Source organism: Lissotriton helveticus, chromosome 1_1, assembly GCF_964261635.1.
Source record: "Lissotriton helveticus chromosome 1_1, aLisHel1.1, whole genome shotgun sequence".
NCBI lineage: Eukaryota > Metazoa > Chordata > Amphibia > Caudata > Salamandridae > Lissotriton > Lissotriton helveticus.
The window spans coordinates 415485037-415507553 of record NC_136057.1 but is presented as its reverse complement, the minus strand read 5'-3'; the positions used below and the strand labels follow the sequence as shown (position 1 = coordinate 415507553).

At 46.4% G+C, this 22517-nt stretch overlaps 1 protein-coding gene across 2 annotated transcripts in view; it reads left to right on the top strand.

The window, feature by feature from the left end:
• The window catches only part of LOC144769720 (poly(3-hydroxybutyrate) depolymerase-like), a 267294-nt gene that overhangs the window by 186215 nt on the left and 58562 nt on the right, over window positions 1–22517 (top strand). For both annotated transcript variants that reach the window (XM_078653908.1, XM_078653903.1), the window contains exon 8: window positions 9457–9499. In XM_078653908.1, the coding sequence (XP_078510034.1) occupies window positions 9457–9499 (43 nt within the window). The remainder of the gene's footprint in view (window positions 1–9456; window positions 9500–22517) is intronic.

Genomic DNA, 22517 nt, shown 5'->3' with positions numbered 1-22517 from the left:
CCTAGTGGATCGCAAATGGCCTCTCTATACGGAGGTGGTGCCAGGTCTCTTTCAGCAGTGGAGAGAGCCTTGGTTAGATCTGTTCGCCACCACCAAGAAAGCACAATATGTGCAGTTTTGGCTCTCCCTCGAAGATGCTTTTCATCTTGAGTGGAGGTCAGACCTCCTGTAGGCTTTTTGTCCCATACCACTCTTGACCTGAGTTTTCGAGAACATCAGGAACGTCCGGGCTCAAGTCATCCTTGTGGCTCCAAATTGGGCATGTAGAGTCTGTTATCCTGAGCTGCTGAGCATGGTCATCGGTCCTCTGATTAGGTTGCCCCTTTGGGAGGATCTTCTGTTGCAGCAGCAGGGCAGGGTTCTCCACCTGAAACTGTCAACGCTCCGCCTTCTGGCTTGGAGATTGAGCAGCGACAGTTGATACCCTTCGACTTTCCGCCCGAAGTTTGTAATGTAAACTTGGCAGCCAGGCATCCATCTACCAAGACAGTTTACACCTGCCGTAGTGCTAAATTTGTGGCATGGTGTTCAGAAAGAAACATTGATCCCCTTTTTGCCCACTTTTCTCAGGTTCTCCTGTTTGTCCTTTACCTTGTCCAGCAGCTCTCTGCTGTGGGTACTGTTAAGGGATACCTGTTTGTAATCTCTGCTTTACTTCGGTTGCCTGACCAACCTTCCCTTTCCCAATAGCCTCTTTTACATAGGTTTTTGAAAGGTTTGCAATAAATGTTTCCTCCCACTCCTTTTGTTATGTCCCAGTGGGACGTCAATCTCGCCCTCCCTTTCCATGTGTGCACTCCCTTTGAGCCTCTGCCCAATTGTCCACTCAGGCTCCTTACCATCAAGATGGCCTTTCTCATGGCAATAACATCTACTCGGAGGGTCAGGGAGCTTCAGGCCTTGTCATCCAAGCCTCCTTATCTTAAAATCTACCCTGACAAACTGGTGCTTCGTAAGAGAGGCTCCATTCTTCTGAAAGTGGTCACTGCATTTCACATAGGCTAAACCATCACTCTGCCTTTTTACTTTCTGCCTCAAGAGGAGCAACTCCATCGTCTGGACCCAAAAAGAACGTTTTCATTCTACCATGACTGCACACGAGAGTGTGGATGGGTGGACAGCCAACATTGCATGGGGTATGTCAGAGCAAAGAACTGCAAGGCTGTGCAGCAGTGGACCATCTCCAGATGGATTGTGCTCTGCAATAAAATCTGCTACACATTGGCTAATAAGCAACCCCCTGAGGGTTTGTATACTCTTTCCACCAGAGCTAAAGCTGCAGCCACTGCGTTAGCAAGCGGAGTTCCAGTTCTGGACATCTGCTGAAGAGCAATGCAGACTTCCTTACACACATTTACCAAACACTACTGCCTGGACAATCAGGTCCGCAGGGATGGGCATTTTACTCGTCCAGTTCTGCAGGACTTCCTTGTGTGAAATTGTTCCGCAGACCCACCTCTGGGGAGGTACTGCTTGGGTATCTATTATAAGGTAAGGAATCTGCGGCTAGAAGTCTCTGTCAGATGAACAAGGACCTTACCTTCGATAATGTCTTATCTAGTAGAGACTCTATCCAGCCACAGATTTCTTACCGACCCACCCTTCCTCCCCGCTCTGTGAACGGATTTCTAGGGACAGAGTTTTCTCTCCTTTCGGGGCCCTAGTTTTCCATACCAGTGATCAGAGTTCTGCCTAAATATGCACGACGTACTTCACTTCTGGTGTTGACAACGCTAATGACCCACGCAGAGTTGAACTATGTCACCTTACGGCACGCAGGGGTACTGCTCACTAAATATGTCCGGATCCTGTCTGACAACTGGGAATAGTTCTAAGGTAAGGAATCTGCAGCTAGATACAGTCTCTACTGGATAAGGCCTTATCAAAGGTATATTACTGGTTCTTTACAGACCCTGGGAACTTATAGTACCACTTTACTAGGGACTTTTAAGTAAATTAAATATGCCAATTGTTTATGAGCCAATATTACCATGTAGAGAGGAGAGAGTACTTGCACTTTAGCATTGGTTAGCAGTGGTAAAGTGTTCAGAGTTCAAAGGCCAGCAAAAATTAGGTCACACAAAATGGAGGAGGAGGGCAAAAACTTGAAGGGAAGACCACCCTCAACCTGCCAGGTCCAACAAGAGTCTTTTATAAAAACGTTTTTTTCTGTGGGGTGTAGGCACTTGCAGTAGCCATGAAATCAATTAAAATTATAACTAAACAATCGCAGATATTGTCAGATTTGAATATTGCATTCTAGTAAGTTCCATCTCTTTAGGAATATGTTACATATTTGTACCTTCTGCCTCTGTCTTGATGAAAGAGTAAGCATAAGCTGTTGGAGACATAAAACCAATGTCACTTTACACTGCCGCCTCTTGAAAGAAACCAAATGACCCCTTCCTCTTCACCTGAGCAGGGATGTCTTCCGTCTCCTCCAATAACTTTGAGTAGCCGTTGACACAGGTGTTATGCCCAAGTGACTAAGGGCCATATGTATCAACATTCCGTTTTGCGATTCCTAAATAGCGATTTTTAAGGAATCGCTATTTAGAAATCGCAAAATGGTATGTATGTAGGAAATCGCTTCTTTTTAGTGATTCCTTAAAATGCCTTAATTGCGATTAGCAAATTGCTAATCGCAATTAAAGAATAATTTCCCATTCATTTCTATGGGCCAGGAGGCCCATAGGAATGAAGGGGAAATTTGCGAATCGCAATTTGCTAATCGCAAATTGTGAATATTTTCAAGGGTGCAGGGGTGTCTCAAGAACACCCTGCTGCACCCCTGAAAATGACATGTGTGCGCATATGGCGCACATACATGCCCTAAGGGCATGTATGAGTGTCACATGGAACCTTTTGATTAAAAAAAAATGCTTTTTAAAAAGAATTCGCAACTTACCACCAACTAGAAGTTGGTGGTAATTTGCGATTCCTTAATGGCATTTTGGAATGTTTTTTTCCTTGATACATTGCATTTAAGGAATCGCAAAATTTTCAATTCCTTAAATGCAAACGCAAAATAAGGAATGGCAAATTTAGCGATTCCTTATTTAGCACCAAAAATGTTTCATACATACCATTTAGCGAAAATGGGTACGCCCATTTTGCCTTGATACATATGGCCCTAACTGGCTGTCTTAACATATGCAAACAGGGAAAATGCCACTAGTAACAAAGTTTCTTATTTCTAACAGAGCAGGTTAACCACAAAAAGATTCTTCTGCTTGAAAGAAGACAGAGTCAATGGTAAATCCGAAACAGAGGCCAGTCTAAAGCTTATAAATTATGGACAAAGTATGGATACTTATTGTTATACTGCTGCCAAGAAGTCAGTAAGCTTCTTTACCAAGTACATTCCCTGGTAAGTGTAAACTACAAAATACTTACCCGTAACCTACCACTGAGTATTATTTTCAGCACTAGAATGTCCCAAGGGCGTGGTATGGGGGTGGTATGGAAAGCTTTGTATATAACTTATCTCATGGAGACATTTAAAGTTGCTTACACTACAACCACCCTGCTTGCTGTGAGATCTCTTCATATAGAAAACAGATTACAGCACATTACATGTCACAGCTGGGGGAAAGATGCTTGGGAGATCAATAAGTGGATCGGTAGAAGAAATTAGGGAAAAGTTGAGACTGCGAGAGAAAGAGAAAGACAAAGCCTTCAGCTATTCTTATGGGATTAGCACATCTCTAGTTGAAGTACATTGACAGTTAAAATAGCACAATTCAATCAGTGCTTAGCAGCCCACCTACTCTCAAGTTAGTTATGCAAAATGTGGAAGACACACACACTTCAATAATATTTTTAATAAGTAAATTGATACTATATAAAAATGGGCCATGTGTATTCTGGCATTGTGAGTCTTGAGAGCATGGCTGAATGACAGCCGTGGAGGTTCTTGGTGTAAGAAAGACCTGTTGAATGCAAAAAGAAAAGGGAGACATTTGACAAACAAGGTAACCGTGGTCATTAGGTCTTGGGGTGAGTCTCATTAAGTACAAGCCAATCTAGTACCACTCCCAGGCAATAAGACATCAAGCTGCATGTAAGTTGAATAAATGGTCACCCAAACTTTATTGCAATTGTATATATATAGCACTTAGTACCCATGATGAAAAATTGAAGAGTTTTTCAGCAAGTAGCATGGCATTCCAGAACCCAAAGTGGATTAGTGATGGATTATTATAGGGAATTCTAAATTGTTAATTCGAGTGGTGGACGATTGAGACTGTTAATTGGATTGAATACGACAAAGGAGTGATAGAGGAAGGAAGAGTCTAGAAAGTGTTATTTGTGAATCATAATAGTATAAAGAGGTTTGGGATGAGTCAAAGGAGTTATAGATGAGAAAAAAGTTTAGAAAGGGTTGTAAGGGAGATAGTAGTAGCAACGGTTGTATAGCACAAATGGTTTTACCACGTGTGCCTCTACCTCGCAGCCAACCACAAATGTGTCTTAAACATGCATTCCTTTACCACTAATGTCTTTACTGCCAAATTTGTTGTATAGGCATGAATGGTAAAAGGGTAAGTGTAGCTAAGGTCGCCACTAACCCACCTCCCCCAACCACCCCCTCCCGCTCCCCCCACGCTGTCCCTTAAACTACCCCAACTTCTTCCAATGCCCTAAAATCTACCCCAGCCACCAACACTAAAAACTACCCCAACTACCAATTGTCCTTCCACTGCCATAAGACCTAAAACCCTACACTACCCGACCCCCTGCCCCGCCATCCCTTAAACTACCCCAAACCCTTCCACTGCCTTAGAACCTACCCCAACTTCCCCTGCCCTATAAACAAACCCAACTACCCATTCCCCTCCCACTGCCCTAAGGCCTAAAACCCTGCACCCTAACTTACACTACCCAACCCTCGACCTGCCCTGTGCTGTCCCTTAAACTACTCCAACCCCTTCCACTGCCCTAAAACCTACACCGACCTCCTGCCCTAAAAACTACCCATTCCCCTCTCATTGCCCTAAGGCCTAAAACCTTACACTACCCCACCCCATGCCGTCCATTAAACCACCACACCCCCTTCAACAGCCCTAAAACCTACCCCAACCCCTGCCCTAAAAACAAACCCAACTACCCATTCCCCTCCCACTGCCTTAAGGCCTAAAACCTCCTGCCCCCTGCGCCATCCCTTAAAGTACCCCAACCCTTTCCGCTGCCCTAATGTCTGCTCCTTGTCCCAGGAAGAGGCCCTAGACTTGTCAGGGTGTTCCGTTCACAGAGTGATGGCTGTCTCCCACCACAAATTCCAGCCTGGGCAGGGCAGAGCAGAGCATTGCAGGAATGCCCCATTGAGTGTCCATGAGTGCCTTCCCCTGTCCTCTCGCCACCATGGTCCAACAACAAGGCTTCAACATGGTATCATACGCTGGTGACACCCAACTCATCCTCTCCTTCACCGAAGACCCCACCACCGCCAGACTCAACCCAGAAAGGGATGCAGGACGTCGCACTCTGGATGACCAACAGCTGCCTAAAACTCAACGCAGAGAAAACAGAAGTCTTCATCCTTGGAACCACCCCCTCAGCATGGGACCGACTGCCCTTGGAAGCCCACCGACCCCCGCGGAACATCAAAAACGTCTGTACTCAACTCATCCCTCACCATGAACCGACAGGTCAACGCCATCACCTCCAGCTGATTCAACACCCTCCGCAAGACTTTAAAGTGGATCCCCCCTGATTTAAGGAAGACAGTCACCCACGCACTCATCACCAGCAGACTGGACTATGGAATCGCGCTCTACACCGGCATAAGCAAGTCCCAACTCCGCAAACTCCAGACGATACAGAACATCGCCGCCAGACTCGTCCTCGGCATCCCCCGGCACAAACACATCAGCCAACACCTACGAAGGTTCCACTGGCTCCCCGTGGAAAAAAGAGTCACCTTCAAAATCCTCATCCACGCCTACAAATGCCTGCACAACACCCGGACCCGAATACCTCAACAACAGAATCAACTTCCACGTACCCAAAAGGAACCTCAGATCTTCCAACCTCGCAATGACTGAAACCCCGCGCATCCACAGAGCCAGAGCAGGCGGAAGTTCCTTCTCCCACATTGCTGCCAAGACCTGGAATGGGCTCCCAGCAGATATCACACATGCCACCTCCTGAACACCTTCAGGAAGACTTAAGACCTGGCTTTTCGGCTAAACAGATCTGCTGATCCCACCCCCTTCCTCCCCCTCAGCACCGTGAGACCCTCACGAGTGAGTAGCGCACTTATAATACCCTGATTGATTGATTGATCACTCAGCCCCGGAAGATTTCTCTTACATCATACATGCTGGCATGAATTACTGTGGAATGGATGATATTTCCATTACTTGCATCATCCTCTTTTCCTGAAGTAGCTTTCAAATGAGTTGCTTACACTGTGCAGGACGGTGCACGGGCTGCAGCAACCACACAGCTCCCTTCTCTCTCCCTCTCTCTGTCTAGATCTCTCTTTCTCTCTCTCTGTCCCTCTCTCACACCCAGCAGACATTGTATACAACAAGGAAGCATTGAAGTTGTGCGGGCTATGCCACAGGGATGGGGCGGAATTTCCCCATAACCCGACTGGAAAACAAAAATCCCCTCTGCATTTACAGAAGATGGCCTTCTGGCAGACAGAATATTTTACTATGGTAGTGTTACACGGTTCCCACTAGAAAAGGTAGGACTGCGTATTAGGACCACAGGAGTTCAGAATGCAGAGACTGAGTCCATCTACACCATCAGAAATTGTTGGCCCAATACGTAGCTCACTTACAGTTTCTCACCGTAACCCATAATCTTCCTAGGGTGGTAGGTGATTTTGGCAATCTCGAACATGGTAGTCTGATCCCCAAGGGAAACTGCCTGATCTCTTAGGTTAACCTGAGACACCATACCTGGATGGAGTGTGATTGGCAATCTCTCTCTGCAGGATCAGGATGGAAGACCAGCGTTAGCAGAGCAGTATGTTGAGCACAGACTCTGTTCCAGGACCATTGTGGCTGTAATGCCCCTCTGACCCATAAAGGGACAGTGCACTTTTTATATAATAAAAACAATGTATTAGAGGTACAGCTCTGATGTAATGATGTGTCTATATGTTAGAAGCTTTCTCCGAGCGGGCAACGCCAACGCCAGGATATCTTGTTCTGTTCCTAGCCTTGAATGGAAGGCACAGATTATGTCACAGGCGCAGGTGAAAGGCTTTCAAGAACAGTGTTTTCTTAGAATAGTATAATGAAAAATAATATTACTAAAATGAAGTATGCTAAAGCATGTAAAATATCAAACTAAAGCGAAGAACCAAAATGGGCCTAAGAGGGCCTCACCACAGTAGAGATGATGATTACCTGCCCCTGTCTATTTCCGTTCACTGACATTTAAGCAGTGAATCTATATAAACCACTCTTAGGGTTAGACGTTTGTGGGATGAAACAAGAGAAACACAATTCCTCAATCTGAAACAACAATACATTTATGTACAAAAATATGCTCTGTGACTTACCGATATTATGACATCTACTTTAAAGGCAGTGCAATCAATGGTAAAAATAAGATACTGTATGTAGTGCCTTAAAACATGTAACGTGCTAGGTACAGGGCCTAATCTTTGATGGATTGAATATAGATGCAGATTATTTTATATCAGCATTGGTTTATTGGCTCCTCCTTACCAGTAATATGTTGCTCTGTTTGGAAAACAATAATGGTGACATGCGCCACTGAGCACTATGGTAAATAATGTGAGTGCACCACCAGTGCTGGACCGAATCTCTGTTCCATGTAGGTTGTTCCTTATTTTATTTATAATGCCTGTTATTGTTATGCACAGCAGAAGTTGCCATAATTTTGCAGCATGTTCTTGCTGTTCTTAATTGTTACAAAAGGGGATGATGGACGGAGCGTTTAAACAAATCAAACACTCACCCCCAGCCAACTGATCTGGGTTTAATCCATCACCATTCTTTAGTTCACTCAGCCACCCCAGTTCAGACATGGCTATATGCAAATCAGTCTGACCCTGTGCCTCATGGGAACAGTGCAGCCCGAACTGCAAAGCCATGTCTTCCCTGTAGCTTAATTGTTAGCTACAACGATAGCCACATATGCTCCTTGATGTTTAGGTCTGGCTTTAGCCAAGAACTTTTGATTTGAATAACATTATTTATGTGTAATGTACTTATTATTAGTGGTTTTCAGACAGTTCCTCTTTATACATTTGTTTGTTATTGTTTCATTCACATTTTTCTCCCACCGACTGCACAATAAAGCAATGGCTAACTTCACTGTGAGTGATGGCATTCTACCCTTTCACAGCGACATCCAGACACAAAGTTATCTTCAATTCAAGGGACTATGACAATGAGGATATGTTAAGACCAAAAATATATTTTTGCTTTTAGCTACAGGTTTGTTTTGCTTTACAAAGGCACAGGGGCATCCCAAATAATAAAGTTGTGTAAAAACCTTTATAAAACAAAGCAAGCATTGGCAAAGACAAAAGACTGACAACCAACGCCAGACCTATTGGCTTTGCTAGTGCTTCTTCTTATTGTGAGCGACCTTATAAAGTGCCTCTTTATTTTCTTCCTTACTGTGCATGAGCAAAGCACAGATAAATGGTACAGATGGCGACTGCTTCCGTCGTGCAGCATTTGGTGCAAAAAGACACCTTCCTGACAAGCAAGACGAGTGTTGATTGTCACAAGCAATCCACCTCCTGAGGACAAACATGGGACTGGCTGCTCCAGTCCTGTTATTAGCTACAGTAAGCTGTTGGCTGGTTGCTTGCAAGTAAGAAATTGTTTGCGGAAGAGCAGATCATTGGTTATCACATACAGAGGATTAGTTGCAAAAACCTGATCATGCAAACAGATACGCAGTGCAATATTAACATGTATCATAAATATATTTAGGCATATGCTCATCGTAGAATTACTGTGCGCTTAAAAATATTACCTGTGTTATTATGCGCTTCAGATACCTCCAGTGGCAAACATAAAGTAACATACTGTTTGAAATATAATGACTGTATGCAAGGTGAATATGCTCAATGATTTCCACAAGAAAAAGAAGAAATTACTGAAGGAATACATGGTTGATAAAATGAACGAATCTTCAGCTGAAGGCAAGAAAGAATTTCTGTGCTACTAGAGATCTAATCTGCAGACCGATGAAGTGACAGATTTACTGTGTCAGATCATTACACATCACGCATTTCACCAGAGGGATTAGCCCCCTTAAAGAGAGTCTCACTTGGAACATTTGCACTGATGCTCTCATCAATCCTTGCAGACAAAAGAAGTCTATTTGGTCCTTTGCTAATGCTGCTAGAAGCTGCAGGCTTGCTGAATTGCCATCAGCGTATTTGCTTTATTTGGTGTCTGTTATAGCTGAATTTAGCACATTTGTAATTCTGCTTCCCTTTTTATTATGCAGGATGCCGACTGCACATTGCCTTTCATGGCTGTCTCCAGCAAAGGTAAACACGAAGCATTAGGAATGTTCTTTTACTTTTAGGAATGTTTAATTTAAGTCAATCAGATTTTATTAAAGTGTTTATTTACATCTAATGAGAGTTGCCAATTCAATTGAATGAAATTTATTTGCGAAAATAAAACCAAAATATGTTTGCTTTTGGGAAATAGTTTCATCTTTCTGTAAGTTCACCTCGTCCAGTACATTTTCCACGATCACAGTGAAGAGAAATAAACTTCCCTTTTTTATCATCATCAAAAGAGTGTATAAGGTTTTGTATAGATGGGTAGTAGAGTGATTGTAGGTTTGCCTATATATATGTGTGTGGAGTTCTCCTCCCCGTCTTCTGAGTTTCCGCCACATGTAAGTATTGATTTAATAGTAAATGTGGTAGGGGCACAGGGGAGTGGGTGGGAAAAGAGGCAGACTTGCTACTAATGGGAATGGGATTAGGGAAGAGTAATTGGTGTTTAGGGAGGTTCGCAGAGGGTTTTAGGGAGGGACGTCACCCGCACACACAAGAGTAAGTCAAGTGCTTTACTCTGGGAGTGGAGACAAGTAACTTACACTTTTTTAGTAAGATTTTAATGGCACTTCTGGTGATGTGGCACCAATCAAAGATCAGGCGTTTCAAATTATTCACCCTCAAATAATTTGGAAACACTGTCCTCCTTTATCATGAGTCAAGCACCCAATCAGTGATGGCTCCTCCGCTAAGGCGGAGGAGCATCGCCCCACTGCTCTGTTGTTTTGTAGTTCCTATAAACAGTATGCTGGATATGCGCGTTTAGACAGCATACACTGTAGGATTGGTGTCAGACTGACTCTGAACACCCCCACTGGGTATGTTGGCCTTGTGTACCAACTAGCTCACAGTACCACTAGAATCTCCTCTTACTTAGGAGAGAATCATTCTTGGCAACCATCGAACAAGACAACCCTGATCCCCCAGGACCGTGGAAACAATATACTACTTTACTCAGTCACTTGTTCTTACATAGGGGTCGATTCCGATTCGGGAAAAACCGTTCCGAATAGCCGTTCGGAGCGTTTTTCCAGTACGAATCGTACCCTGCAACGTCCCCCGTACATACGACGAAGTACGATTCGTACCAGGAGCCGTACTCCGTACGAGTCGTACAAGACACCGTATGACTCTAATCTCTGTACGATTCTCCCTCGGAACCCGCTGTACGCGACATCTGTACGGTTCGCGGCTGGTTTTTACAACCCAGCAAGTGCGATACGTGTCGGGTACGCACCGTACGACCCTTTTTCTACGTTAGCTGAAAACAGCCGTAAAAGCAGAGTTCGCGCCGAAACAGGTAGGGAACGGCCCCCCCGGGTACGGTGCGTAACCCCCATGATCGCAGGGGTACGCACTGTACCCCTGCGATCATGGGGTGTACGAGCCGTACCCCCGTTGTACGATCGGTGTACGAGCCGTACCCCCATTGTACGATGGGTGTACGAGCCGTACCCCATGTACGATCGGTGTACGAGCCGTACCCCATGTACAATGGGGGTACGGCTCATACATCCATCGTACATGGGGTACGGCTCGTACACCGATCGTACAATGGGGGTACGGCTCGTACACCCCATGATCGCAGGGGTACGGTGCGTACCCCTGCGATCATGGGGGTATGGACCGTACGGTGTGTATGTGTTTGTGTTCTTTTCCGTACGACTCGCCCTTACCTGACGTGGACCGTACGAATCGTGTCCTCATACCCCGGTCCGGATCGTACTCGTCGGGTCGTACGGCATGTGTACGAGTCGTACAGTATATTGTACGAGTCGTACGGTTCACGGTATCAGCCTTGCAATACGTACAGATCGCAACGATTCGGACGGATTCACGGAATACGGATCGTACTTCGCTACTTGGACGGACGGGTACGATTCGTACGGAGAGGGCTCCAGATACAAATCGTAGGACGTTTTTTTTCCCGAATCGGAATCGACCCATAGACTGTCTTAGACAGGCTCGGTGTTTTCAATAAGTATTTATTGAACAGTTGTTATTCTGTTGTAGAATAGATGACAACCGTTAGATAGTATAAGATATAAATGATTAGCAGTACTATAAACATCCTGGTCTCGAGTTGGACACCCTATGAGGGATGTTAGACCACTGTAAACTGGAGTGTCTGCATGCAGGAACCTCAGCATCTCTGGTCAGTGTGTCGGCCGGGAAGTCTTGGTCTCCTCTAACTATCTTAGCAAGATGTGATGTACATACCCATAGGTTTCCCCAGGGGTCCTACTTTGCTGTATTACTGTGTCGGCCTAAGGATGACATTGGGCATGAACTATATACATAGATTTTATACAGGAGATGGTAGTCCTGCTGTGCTTCCAAGAAGCCTCATGCATAATGTATGAGATTTCGAATTAGGGGAATCCCGCGTTCTGAATGCAGTGTTGTATCTAGGTAAAAGGTCAGTCCCTGTAACCCGTGACAAGTGTAATGTAGGGAAGAATATAGGTGAAGGGTAATGAAGTTACTGAGGCCTCTATTATGGTACCTATATGGAATATAATACTGTGAGCAGTGCAAAAAAAGAAAACGATAATAACATGACATTATCATTTTATTTTTCCCTGCCAACTTGGAGTCAGTTTAGGGTGGGCGGGCTGGCAAGAGAAGTGGGATGGTCTAAGGGGGAACCATGGTGCTTTGGCCAGCCCTTTTGGGCTGGCCAAACTGTCATGCTTACTTTGCATTTTCTCCACCAGGCAGTAATGCTCAGCCTCGGTGGAGAACATGCATAGGCTTCAAGTCCCTCTCTGAGCGCCGAAGCACTGCTCTCGGACCAATCATAATGGTGCTGTAAAGCAGTGTTGTGATTGGCTGGCAGAGTCTGGGAGCATGGGTGCTTCCGTTCCTTGCTGCAAGTGTACTGCTGAGAGAAGAGGACAGAGGAGAGGTGGCTGTGTTCACAGGTAAGATTTTTAAAAATTATTTTTCATGCCCCTCCCCGCCACCCCAGTTCCGAGGCAGCTGCCACTGCACCTTGTGTCTTCAACTTTCCATTGCTCTGTAGTGAACAGTTCTGAAAAAGATTCAGGAGATGGTTTAGAATTAATCAGTGTCTGTTGCTCAAATGGACACCAGGTCTAAAGAGAGAGTGATATTTATGTGTATTCAGATACTGTTTTGAGGCTTCTTGCATGGATATCAATTCACCAAAATGCCTGGGGCAGCATGAGTGACATAAATCACCATTTGAACTTGATGGCATCATAGGATTGACCTGTGACCCACTGATGGCCCCTTAACATCGTCATACACACTACAGAGGGGCTGGGGCAGGGCAAGGAGTGGGAACCACCGAAGGCACAAGTCTTTCTGCTCTTTTTTTAATTGTTTTTATTGAGCACTGCAAGTATCATACAGGAATATACAGTAAATAAGAAGCATTTTGAAAGCAACACAGAGGGGTAATTTGGCATGTATCCCTGTCGCATTTCGAAGCTGAGCATACAAGTAGTACAAAGAAATTACAGGTAATATCACATTCCATACAGCATAAGCGCATAAACTGTACATTCAGTCAAATAAAAAAGGACACTAGTAAATGATATTCGGTGCAGTACCCATTACATCCCCCACCCCAACACAACCCTCCCGCCACAATACCCCAACAAAAACTGGTAACTAAAGTGCCACTACATTGACTACACACCGTCTTGATGTTCCTGCGTCCGGCGTGTGTTAGGTCTTAGAAGCCCCAGATGGGGGCGTGTACCGAGAGGGAGGGGGGGAGGGGAGAGACAAATGAGAGGGAAGGACCAAATTATAGAGACAGTGGGAGTAAGGGAGGGTAAGGGAGGCACTCAGACAGAGTATGGGCAGGCGTGAGTCCACCGGCGCCTAGGCCACTGTACCACTGACCCACATGCTATACTGAGATACTCCAGAGTCAGCTTCCTCCATAGCCTTAAATTGCTCCACTAAATGCACCCAGTCCAGCGAAATGGGTCACCGACGCAGCTCCCTGTACTCTTCACGGTGTAAAGCCTCCCTTTCAGCAACCGCCCATCTGCCCAACTCTTCGCACCAAACGCCTACTCTTGGAGCTAGAGCAGACTTACCGCGTCATGTAATCATACGTTTTGCCAACATCAGGGTGAGCCCTGCGAATCTGCGTAGTAATTTTGCCTTCTTAGGGAGGGGGAATAATCCCAGAAGGCAGGCCTCAATTGTGTCCCATGGATGGCGCTCCGTCAACTCCTCCAACCCTTGGATAACCTCCGACCATAACCCCTGCAACACCCGACAGTACCATATCATATGAAGAAAATCTGCCTCAGGGGTTCTACACCGCAGACACTCCGCCGACGACGCAGGAAACATTTACATATAGTTGCTGGGGCAAGCTATGCTTTATGTAATATAAATAATTTAATCGTTTTCAAACGGCAATTCCGAGAGACTCGCCGGGATGCTATAGCATTTGAAACCACTCCCTATCCTCTAAATCCCACCTTAAGATTAAGTCCCATTTCTGCCTAAGGTGTAATAGTGGAACATGCAAATGTTCTCTCAATCCTCTGTAAAGCCAGCGCACCAAATGACAACCATGCCCCATAATGTGAAGTGATCGCAGCAATTGGAAACTGGAGGGTTCTGCCTGATCAGCATACCAAAAGGTTCGAATGTAACTCACCACAGCAGAATGAGTGAGGAATAATGTGGCAGGCACCGAGTGAGCCCAAATGAACTCGTCATGGGCCATCAGCTGGGCCTCCGAAAATAAATCGCTGATCGTCCCCACCCCTTCCTGAGTCCACCACCGTAGTTGGACCTTCGATAATACACCACACCTAGTAGGTTACCCGCACAGAGGGATATTCGGGGGGTACGGATTAGACAATCTAGCCAACTTCTTCGCCTGTGCCCAATAATGCAATACAACATGTAGTAAGTAAGGAGGATCACACAATTTCTGCGCACCTGGACAGAGCTGTGACTGAAGGAGCCCACTTTGCAAATGGGTCAATGAGTACCCGATTACGAATAAATTCTTACCAGCCAACCACTATGCTGACCACTGTAACTGGCCCACTATACAATATGTCTTAAAATCATGCACCCCCAAGCCCCCCGCCGCACTAGGTAGCTGTAGCTTAAACAGCGCCAAGCAATGCCTGCCCGTCCCCCAAATGAAGGATGTTAATAGCGTATCCAGTACCTTATAAATCCAAGCCAGCAAGACCACCGGTAAGTTCACAAAGTAATAAAGGATGCGGGGCAGCATGACCATTTTTGACACCGCTATGCTGCCCACCACTGTCAATGGCAACGAATTCCAAAAGGCAACCTGGGAGCGCAGCGAATTAATGGTGCAAACTACATTACCGTCTATGGTATCGGTGATCGATCTGTAAATATTAATCCCCAGGTATTTGAAAGTGACAGGCTCAACCCGGAAGCGCAGTGGACCAAATTGTAGAGTGGGAGACGCATAAGTATCGTAAAAGGCAAAGGCAACCGATTTAGAGGCAATAAGACCCAAGCCAGATATTTCCTCAAATCTAGAAAAGGCAGCAGCTATTGTGTGTTTATCTACATCCAGATCACGAAAATATAGCAACATGTCATCCGCGTATACCGCGACACTGAATGAATCACGCCCCGTAATGGGATGCCATAAGGAATCATAATCTGTTGCAGGTGCTGTGCAAGAGGCTCAAGGGCTAACCCCAAAAGCATAGGGGACAAGGGGCAACCCTGGCGTGTACTCCGAGAAATTAAATAAGAAGAAGAAATGGTCCTACCCGTCTTAGCGCACGCCGTGGGACTAGTATACAGCACTTTAATCCATGCATAATAGGACTGGGGCAGGCCAAATTTAGACAACATCGCTAGCATATACGGCCAGCTGAGAGTATCGAAAGCCTGGCACACGCCCAGAGACAAGCAACCAGCAAGGGGGGAAGAGTCGGACGCTGCATGTATCAAGGCCTGGAGCCGACGGATATTCAATGAGGTATTACGTTGGGGTATCAATCCACATTGGTCCGTATGGATCAAACGGGGAAGAAATGGAAGGAGGCGCGACGCCAACACCTTGCTGAGTATCTTATATTCTTAATTTAGAATAGAAAGTGGCCTGTATGAGAGAAGGTCAGTGGGTACCTTGTCTGGTTTCAGGAGGGCCGTGACTATCACCTCTCTGGTAGTAGGAGATAAGATCCCCTGCTCTAGGCAGGTAGTATAAAGATGTAACAACCTCGGGATTAACCTATCGGCGAATATGGAATAGAACTCCACAGGGAGACCATTAGAGCTCGGCGGCTTGTTGCGAGCCAACGCCTTTATTGCTACCTGGATTTCCGCTGCAGTAATCGGAGCAGCCAACTCCTTGGCCACTGAATCAGAGACTGTGGGAAGCTGGACCTCGGCCAGGAAGGAAAGTGTGGGAGCCAAGACATCTATGCACAGGGCGGCATATAAACGAGTATAATAATCACGAAAAGCAGCATTAATCTCATCCTGGGACGTAACCAATACATTTGTGACCGTATTCACAGCCAAAACCGGAGAGGGATTCACCGTGGGCCGGATCAGTCTCACCAATAGCGTTCCCGCCTTATCCGCCTCGGAGTGTATTCGCAGCGTATAAGCATAAAAATCCAACAAACGTAAGCACTCTAACAATTCCGCATACTTAATCCTAGCAGACTGAAGCGGTTCTGCACCATCTACATTCCTCTGAGCCACCACCTCCAGGGCCTGTAGCCAACCTTCCAAGTCAGTTATATCCCTAATCGTTTCCCTCCGGGATCCTGCCAACGTCCCCATGGCAACCCCACGGACAGTCACTTTGAAGGCCTCCCACTCGATAGCACTGGATGAAGCCGTACCCTCATTCTCAATAAAATACGTGTCAATTGCCCTGGCCAAAGCCGCCCGATAAACCTGGTCTTCTAAGTGTAAAGGCTGCATCCTCCATGTTGGGACTGGAGCAGGAGCAATTCTATGGAATTATGGTCAGAGATAGTCATACCCAGAAACTCACAGTGCACTACGGAAGAGGCCAGCCCTGGGGAACAGAGAAAATAATCCAGACGTGTATGCAACTTGTGGGTGTAAGAATAAAAGGAATATTCCCTCATGTTCACATGCTTTGCCCTCTAGATGTCTACTAAGTCCCAACCTCGTGCCCACGAGTTAAGGTTACAACCTGTGCCCTCGCCACCGTATTAAATAATGGAGGATGGGAACGATCCAGGCCAATGTCGAACACTGCATTTAGATCACCCCCCAGGAGCCACAGGACATGGGACCAGTTAGTAAGTGCCCGGGACACCGGCCCAAAGAATACCTCTTGGTCCACATTCGGTGCATAGAGAGACCCCAGAACCACCTGTATGCCATCCAGAGTTCCCAAAAGAAGCACAAACCTGCCCTGATCATCTATCTTACTCTCAGTAAGAGAAAAGGGGATGCCCGCCCGGACCCAGATAGCAGCCCCCCTGGAGAAGGCTGAATAAGCCATTGCAAAAACCTGCCCGCACCATCTCCTCTGTAATTCCGCAGTTTCAGTAGGGATCAAATGAGTCTCTGAAAAACAAATTATGTGTGCCTTACAATGATGTAATTGCGCAGCTATCCTATGTCGTTTGGCCATGGAACCCATACATCGCACATTCCACGAGACAAGGGTATAAGAATTAACAGCAAGCATCATCAAATGGAACAAACCCCCCGTTCCCAGCCCAGCCCACCACGCCCACCCCCCCCTACAACCCCCAGACCATGCGGCATAGTTACAACAAATTCAACAGAATCCCAATACTGGGTCCAACGCCCATACATCGTTTGACCAAACCGTACAAAGTGAACATATTTCACAATCAACCAGTGCTACCGCCATTGGGGGAAGGTCGCTAACACCATCTACAGTTGGAAAAGAGCTATAAAGCACTCATGAAAGCGCCCAGAACGTGGGCTTGGCCGGGGACTACACCAATTCACTCCCACCTGTCATGACGGCATGCAATTTCTACAATGTTCTGCCTGACGGGATAAGGCGTTTATAATGAACCATAAATCTGGAACCGGACAGGAACACAACCTGAGGGTGATCATATCTTACACAGTATAAAGCAAAGAACTAAGAGTCTGCTGAGGCAAGAGGATCATTGCTGAGTCGCGAGGTCGCAGAAGGAAACAGGGCAACACTTCCATCAGAATCAGTGTCCGTGTTCAATCCCTCAGATGGGCTGGGGCTAATATCAGAGCGAGAGGTGCGAAAAGCAGAAGCAGCCTGTAGAGCACTGCATCTTCCCTCCAGTACCTGCTTGCGACCCAGGGAACTGGAGATCGAGCTTTGAGTGAGAAGGCCCCACTTGCGCCTCCGAGGGGGGAGTTGCGATTTGGGCAGTGAGGAGCCCATGCATCTCATGGGTTGGACATCAGGGAACATTTTATGCAGCCACTCCCACGCACTATCAGGGGTATCAAAAACCAGAGAACGCTGGTCATGGAGGATTTTCAGCTTAGCGGGGAACAATAAGGCAAATGTCAGACCCGCTGCTCGGGCACGTGCCTTCACCTCCATAAAGGAATATCTCCTGCATTGGACTGCCAATGTGTGGTCCGGAAAGATTGAAATCTTGACATTGTCCACCTGTAGAGGACCGTTGTCTCTTGCCGCCTGGAACAAATGATCCCGATCCCTGTACTTTAAAATCCTGGCCAGGATGGGTCATGGGTTAGCACCTAGAACTGGACGTCTCGTGGGGACCCGGTGTGCCCTCTCAACCGTGAAATGCGCGGACAGTCCCGTGGAAGCCACTGCAGTCTTCAGCCAGTTCTCAATATACTCCGTAGGCGTTGATCCCTCCTCCCCCTCCGGCAGTCCCATGATTCGGAGGTTGTTCCATCGCGCTCGGCCCTCTGCATCAGCAGCCCGCGCCTGGAGGGAGTCAATCTGCTGACGCATTAGTTGTAATTGTTCCTCATAGGCCTGGACCTGTAGAACCATGGCGTCTACCTTCTGCTCAGTCGATCTAGCTTTCTCCGCCAAATTCTTATGATCATCTTTCAACAGATTGAGGTCCACCGAGATGATACCCAGCTGCGCCTCCAATACCGACCGGGAATCGTCAATCTCTCGTAAGATCAAGTCCAGGTTGTCTCCTGAAGTATTGGGCTCCATTGCTTCCTCCATCTGGTGGGATAGGGCGGAAGAATGTCCTGACGTCGGAGAGAGATCCTGTCCTCCCGGACCTTGCCGGCACCCTGGGCCTTCCCTTGCCCATAGCCGGTAGCGCGGCAGGACCGGTCTACAGGCCCTAGCAACAGCAAGTAGAAAGTGACAACCTCACCACAATCAGCGGAGCTCGTCACCAATAAGCAGACGATCTACACCACCGGTCAGCAGCACTTTGCAGCAAGAAGGGATCAACTCAGGTCAGTTGCAAGGGACACCCAGGTGCCCCGGCAGGTAAACGCAGCTGCTATACTGCGTGACCGTAGACTCTCTCAGGTCACCAGATTAAGAAAAGTAGAGAGAGGTCCAGGATGTGCTCATGCAGCTTTCGTGTCACCAGGACCAAGCTACTCAGGTAGGCCTCCGCGCCGCCGGGCGGTCTCCCAGGCTATACACCAATGCAGGGCGCCAACCACAGGCACATGGTGGTCCCAGCTCACCCCTGAGCTCAACTTTGTGATCAGCGTCACTAATCCAGGCTATGCAGTGTCACAGTCTCGTGGTGTCAATGGGTGCACTCAGTTATCAAGGTGCCATCCCTCCATGTAACCCAGCTCGTGAGGCAGAAGAAAGGGGGAGCCACACCAACCAGCTCCAATATCCTGCACCAGCTCAGTGCCACCAGTAGGCCGGGGAGAGGAATTCCAATGACCACTGTCCACAGGGAAGGGGGGGAGGGGCTCAGGAGAAAGGAGCCCAGCGCTTATCCACAGCGTCCCCCAGGGTCACAACACCAGCACTAGGAGGGGGGCCGCCACTGCAATCTTCTCGGCCTCACCTCCGATCCGGCACACCACACGAGAGCAGCAGGGGCCCGCCGAATGACTGCCACCAGGCTATGACTCAGCGCGGCTCCTAAACCGCTCCGGGCGTCTCCGAGGAAGCCTCCCGCTGCACCAGTGCTCCGACGCACCTTGGTCAACACCGACCGCAGCAGGGCGCAGGCACACTCAGCACGCTTGGGCAAAACACCACCACGGGGGCCTCCACCGCTGCGATTAAGTCCGGGCCCAATGCCGGGGCTTGCGTGGGGGCCACCACCGGGATCAGTCGCTCGCGGCCCCTCCAGTCTCCAGGCCAGCTCGCGGCACCCAGCTCTTAGCGGGCCTTGGGAAGGCCAAAAAGCACCGAAACCTGCAGGAATATTCTGAGGGGCACCAGGCGCCCGCCAATCCACATCGAGGCAGCTCTACCGGTTAGAGGTGTCAGCCGCTGTCTCGCCACCATCAATTAAGGTAGGGAAAAGGCGGGTTAGTGCACGGATGTGAAGCTCCGGCCCGGAGCTCGTCGCTTATGCGACCACCATCTTGGGCTGCAGACCACGTCCCCCCAAGTCTTTCTGCTCTTACCTCTTGCTTTCTGGCCCGAAAATATCCAGTTACAATGTCCATGGCTTCCAGTGACCACAAAGATTGGACAGTCTGCTGTGATACTGAATACTTTCTTGAAGTTTAAGTGGTGGTGTCTTTGCTCCAGAAAATAGCACACATTCTCATGCAATATCATGTCACATCAGTACCCCAAATAGAATTATTTGTGACTATTTTGCATTTCATTTTCTCATAAATAGTATTTTTTTCAAAGTTACCATACCATTTGGATGATACTTAAAAGCAAAGAAAAAACTATGAAAATTATTTTTAAAACCTCACAAAGACCCTGATTTAGAGTATAGGTGCTATTTAGCGCTCATTATAAATAAAAATACAATTAGTATGTTATTTATCAGATGCTATAAATAGCACCTATTACGTATTTCTGGGGAATATCATGCGAATTTGGATGTTTAACGCACCAAAATCTGGAATATACGGTAGAGCTGTGTGCTTTTTCCCAGTTAAATTTCAGCAGGTTTGATCAGCTGTAATGTAACAAGCCTTGAGGTATTTAACCCATCCTACAATTATTGGCTATATTAAATACCTTATTTATTATTTATTTATTTATTTATTTATAAAGTTTTATATAGCGCGAACTTGATCCCGAAGGATATCAGAGCGCTTTACAATTTGAGGCAAAGGTAACATATCAGAACATTAGTCTAACATTGGGAATCTAATAGGCATTGAATCAACTAGTACAAACATAACAGCTCAATATAACCTTAGTGCACTGTTCTGCAAGTTACCAGAATGTTACCTTTCAGAATAGTGCGCTAAGGTTATATTGGATTCAAATCGAGAGCACAGTGTAGAATGGTGGAAAAAGTACGACAGTATTTCTGTTATAAATTAGTCCTATGGCTGATACAGAACTTCAGAAATTTAACAATATTTGTCACCAGGCATTCTGTCTCTTAACTTGTAATTCCAACCCGTGCATAAACAAGGGTTTATGCAGGGGTTGGAATACACCTACCACATTATAGTATTTAGGTCCTAAGTGATCATTCGTTTATTTCCCTTCAACAACGGGAAGTCCAACTATTCTGAGAATTGGCATCAGTTTAACAGTTTGATCAAAGTGGGACTATATAAGCCACTGAAATCAACACTGCCTCTGCGGTCGCAGAAGCGAGGGCAGTCATAATAACGCTTGTTAACTTTTACACAGCCCCAGAGGTCAGTTTCTGTAATGTAGTTGGTGTGATGCCTCCTAAGAGGCATCTTGTAAAAGAATACTACAGTTATATGATCCGGTTCAAGGAGAAAAAAATGTACAGATGTGAAATGATCTAAAAAAGAAACATCTGCCAAGTTTTTACCCTATTAATAACAAGCCTGTGCCTGCCCGTTATACATGCACCACTTTTCCCAGCATGAAGGCTGTACCTATATTTTAATATTAATTGCAAGCCTGTGCCTGCCCGTTATACATGCACCACTTTTGCCAGCATGAAGGCTGTACCTATATTTTTAGCCTACCTTGCATATATTAAAAACTAACGTGACACAGCCAATTTTGAGGCTTAAAAAACCGATGCGGCCCAGTGAAAAGTGATGCATCTGTCACTTTGTAAATATGGAGCAAATGTAGCGCCGATGTTGCATCAAATAAAGTGACGCAACGGTGGAGCAAGGCAGCGCCCGGGGCTTGTAAATGAGCGCAAAATGATGCTATTAACTTTACTTCAAGGGGGACTAGTAATCCTACGGTTTCTAGTCTGTGTGAGAGCATTCTTAAGTCTTTAGTTCAATAAGGAATATCTCAGTCTCTTTGGAAAGCATGTTGAGTATAGTGACTAATGAAAAAGTAGATGGTTCTAAACACAGAGGGCCTCATTTATGAAAAGTGACGCGTTTTTTGCGTGAAAACAGCAATGCGTCACTTTTCATTGCACCCTCCTTGCGACATGCTGGATGCGTCATATTTACAAGCATCATGGCGCAAGGAGTTACAGATACGTCAATATTTCTGACGTATCTGTAGGCGCAAAAGTGATGCAAGGGCTCATAGATAAGCCCCAAAATCTACAGTATCCAAGCTCAATTGAATAATATAGGAGAGTAAATAAATAAAATGATCTCCAAAGAAAAGGGATGCAGTTCTTCAACACAGATCTTGCCCTGTCATGGAGAGAAGCATTTAACCCAAATCTCTTTTATCTTCTATTTTAACCACTCAGCAAAGGGCAGAAAGGACGACGATCTCTTCAATTCCTGGAGTTTGTGTACCACCTTAATGAAGACATCAACTTCCAGATTAACAGCCACCGACTAACCCAACATGCTAGACTTCCTTTCCAACTGAGCTATCTGAGTATTTCCATTCCCATCAGTCTCTAAGAATCACTCACTATAACAGAATCCAAACACCCTACTGTCACAAGGCTCATCTGTTTATCAGTTTTTG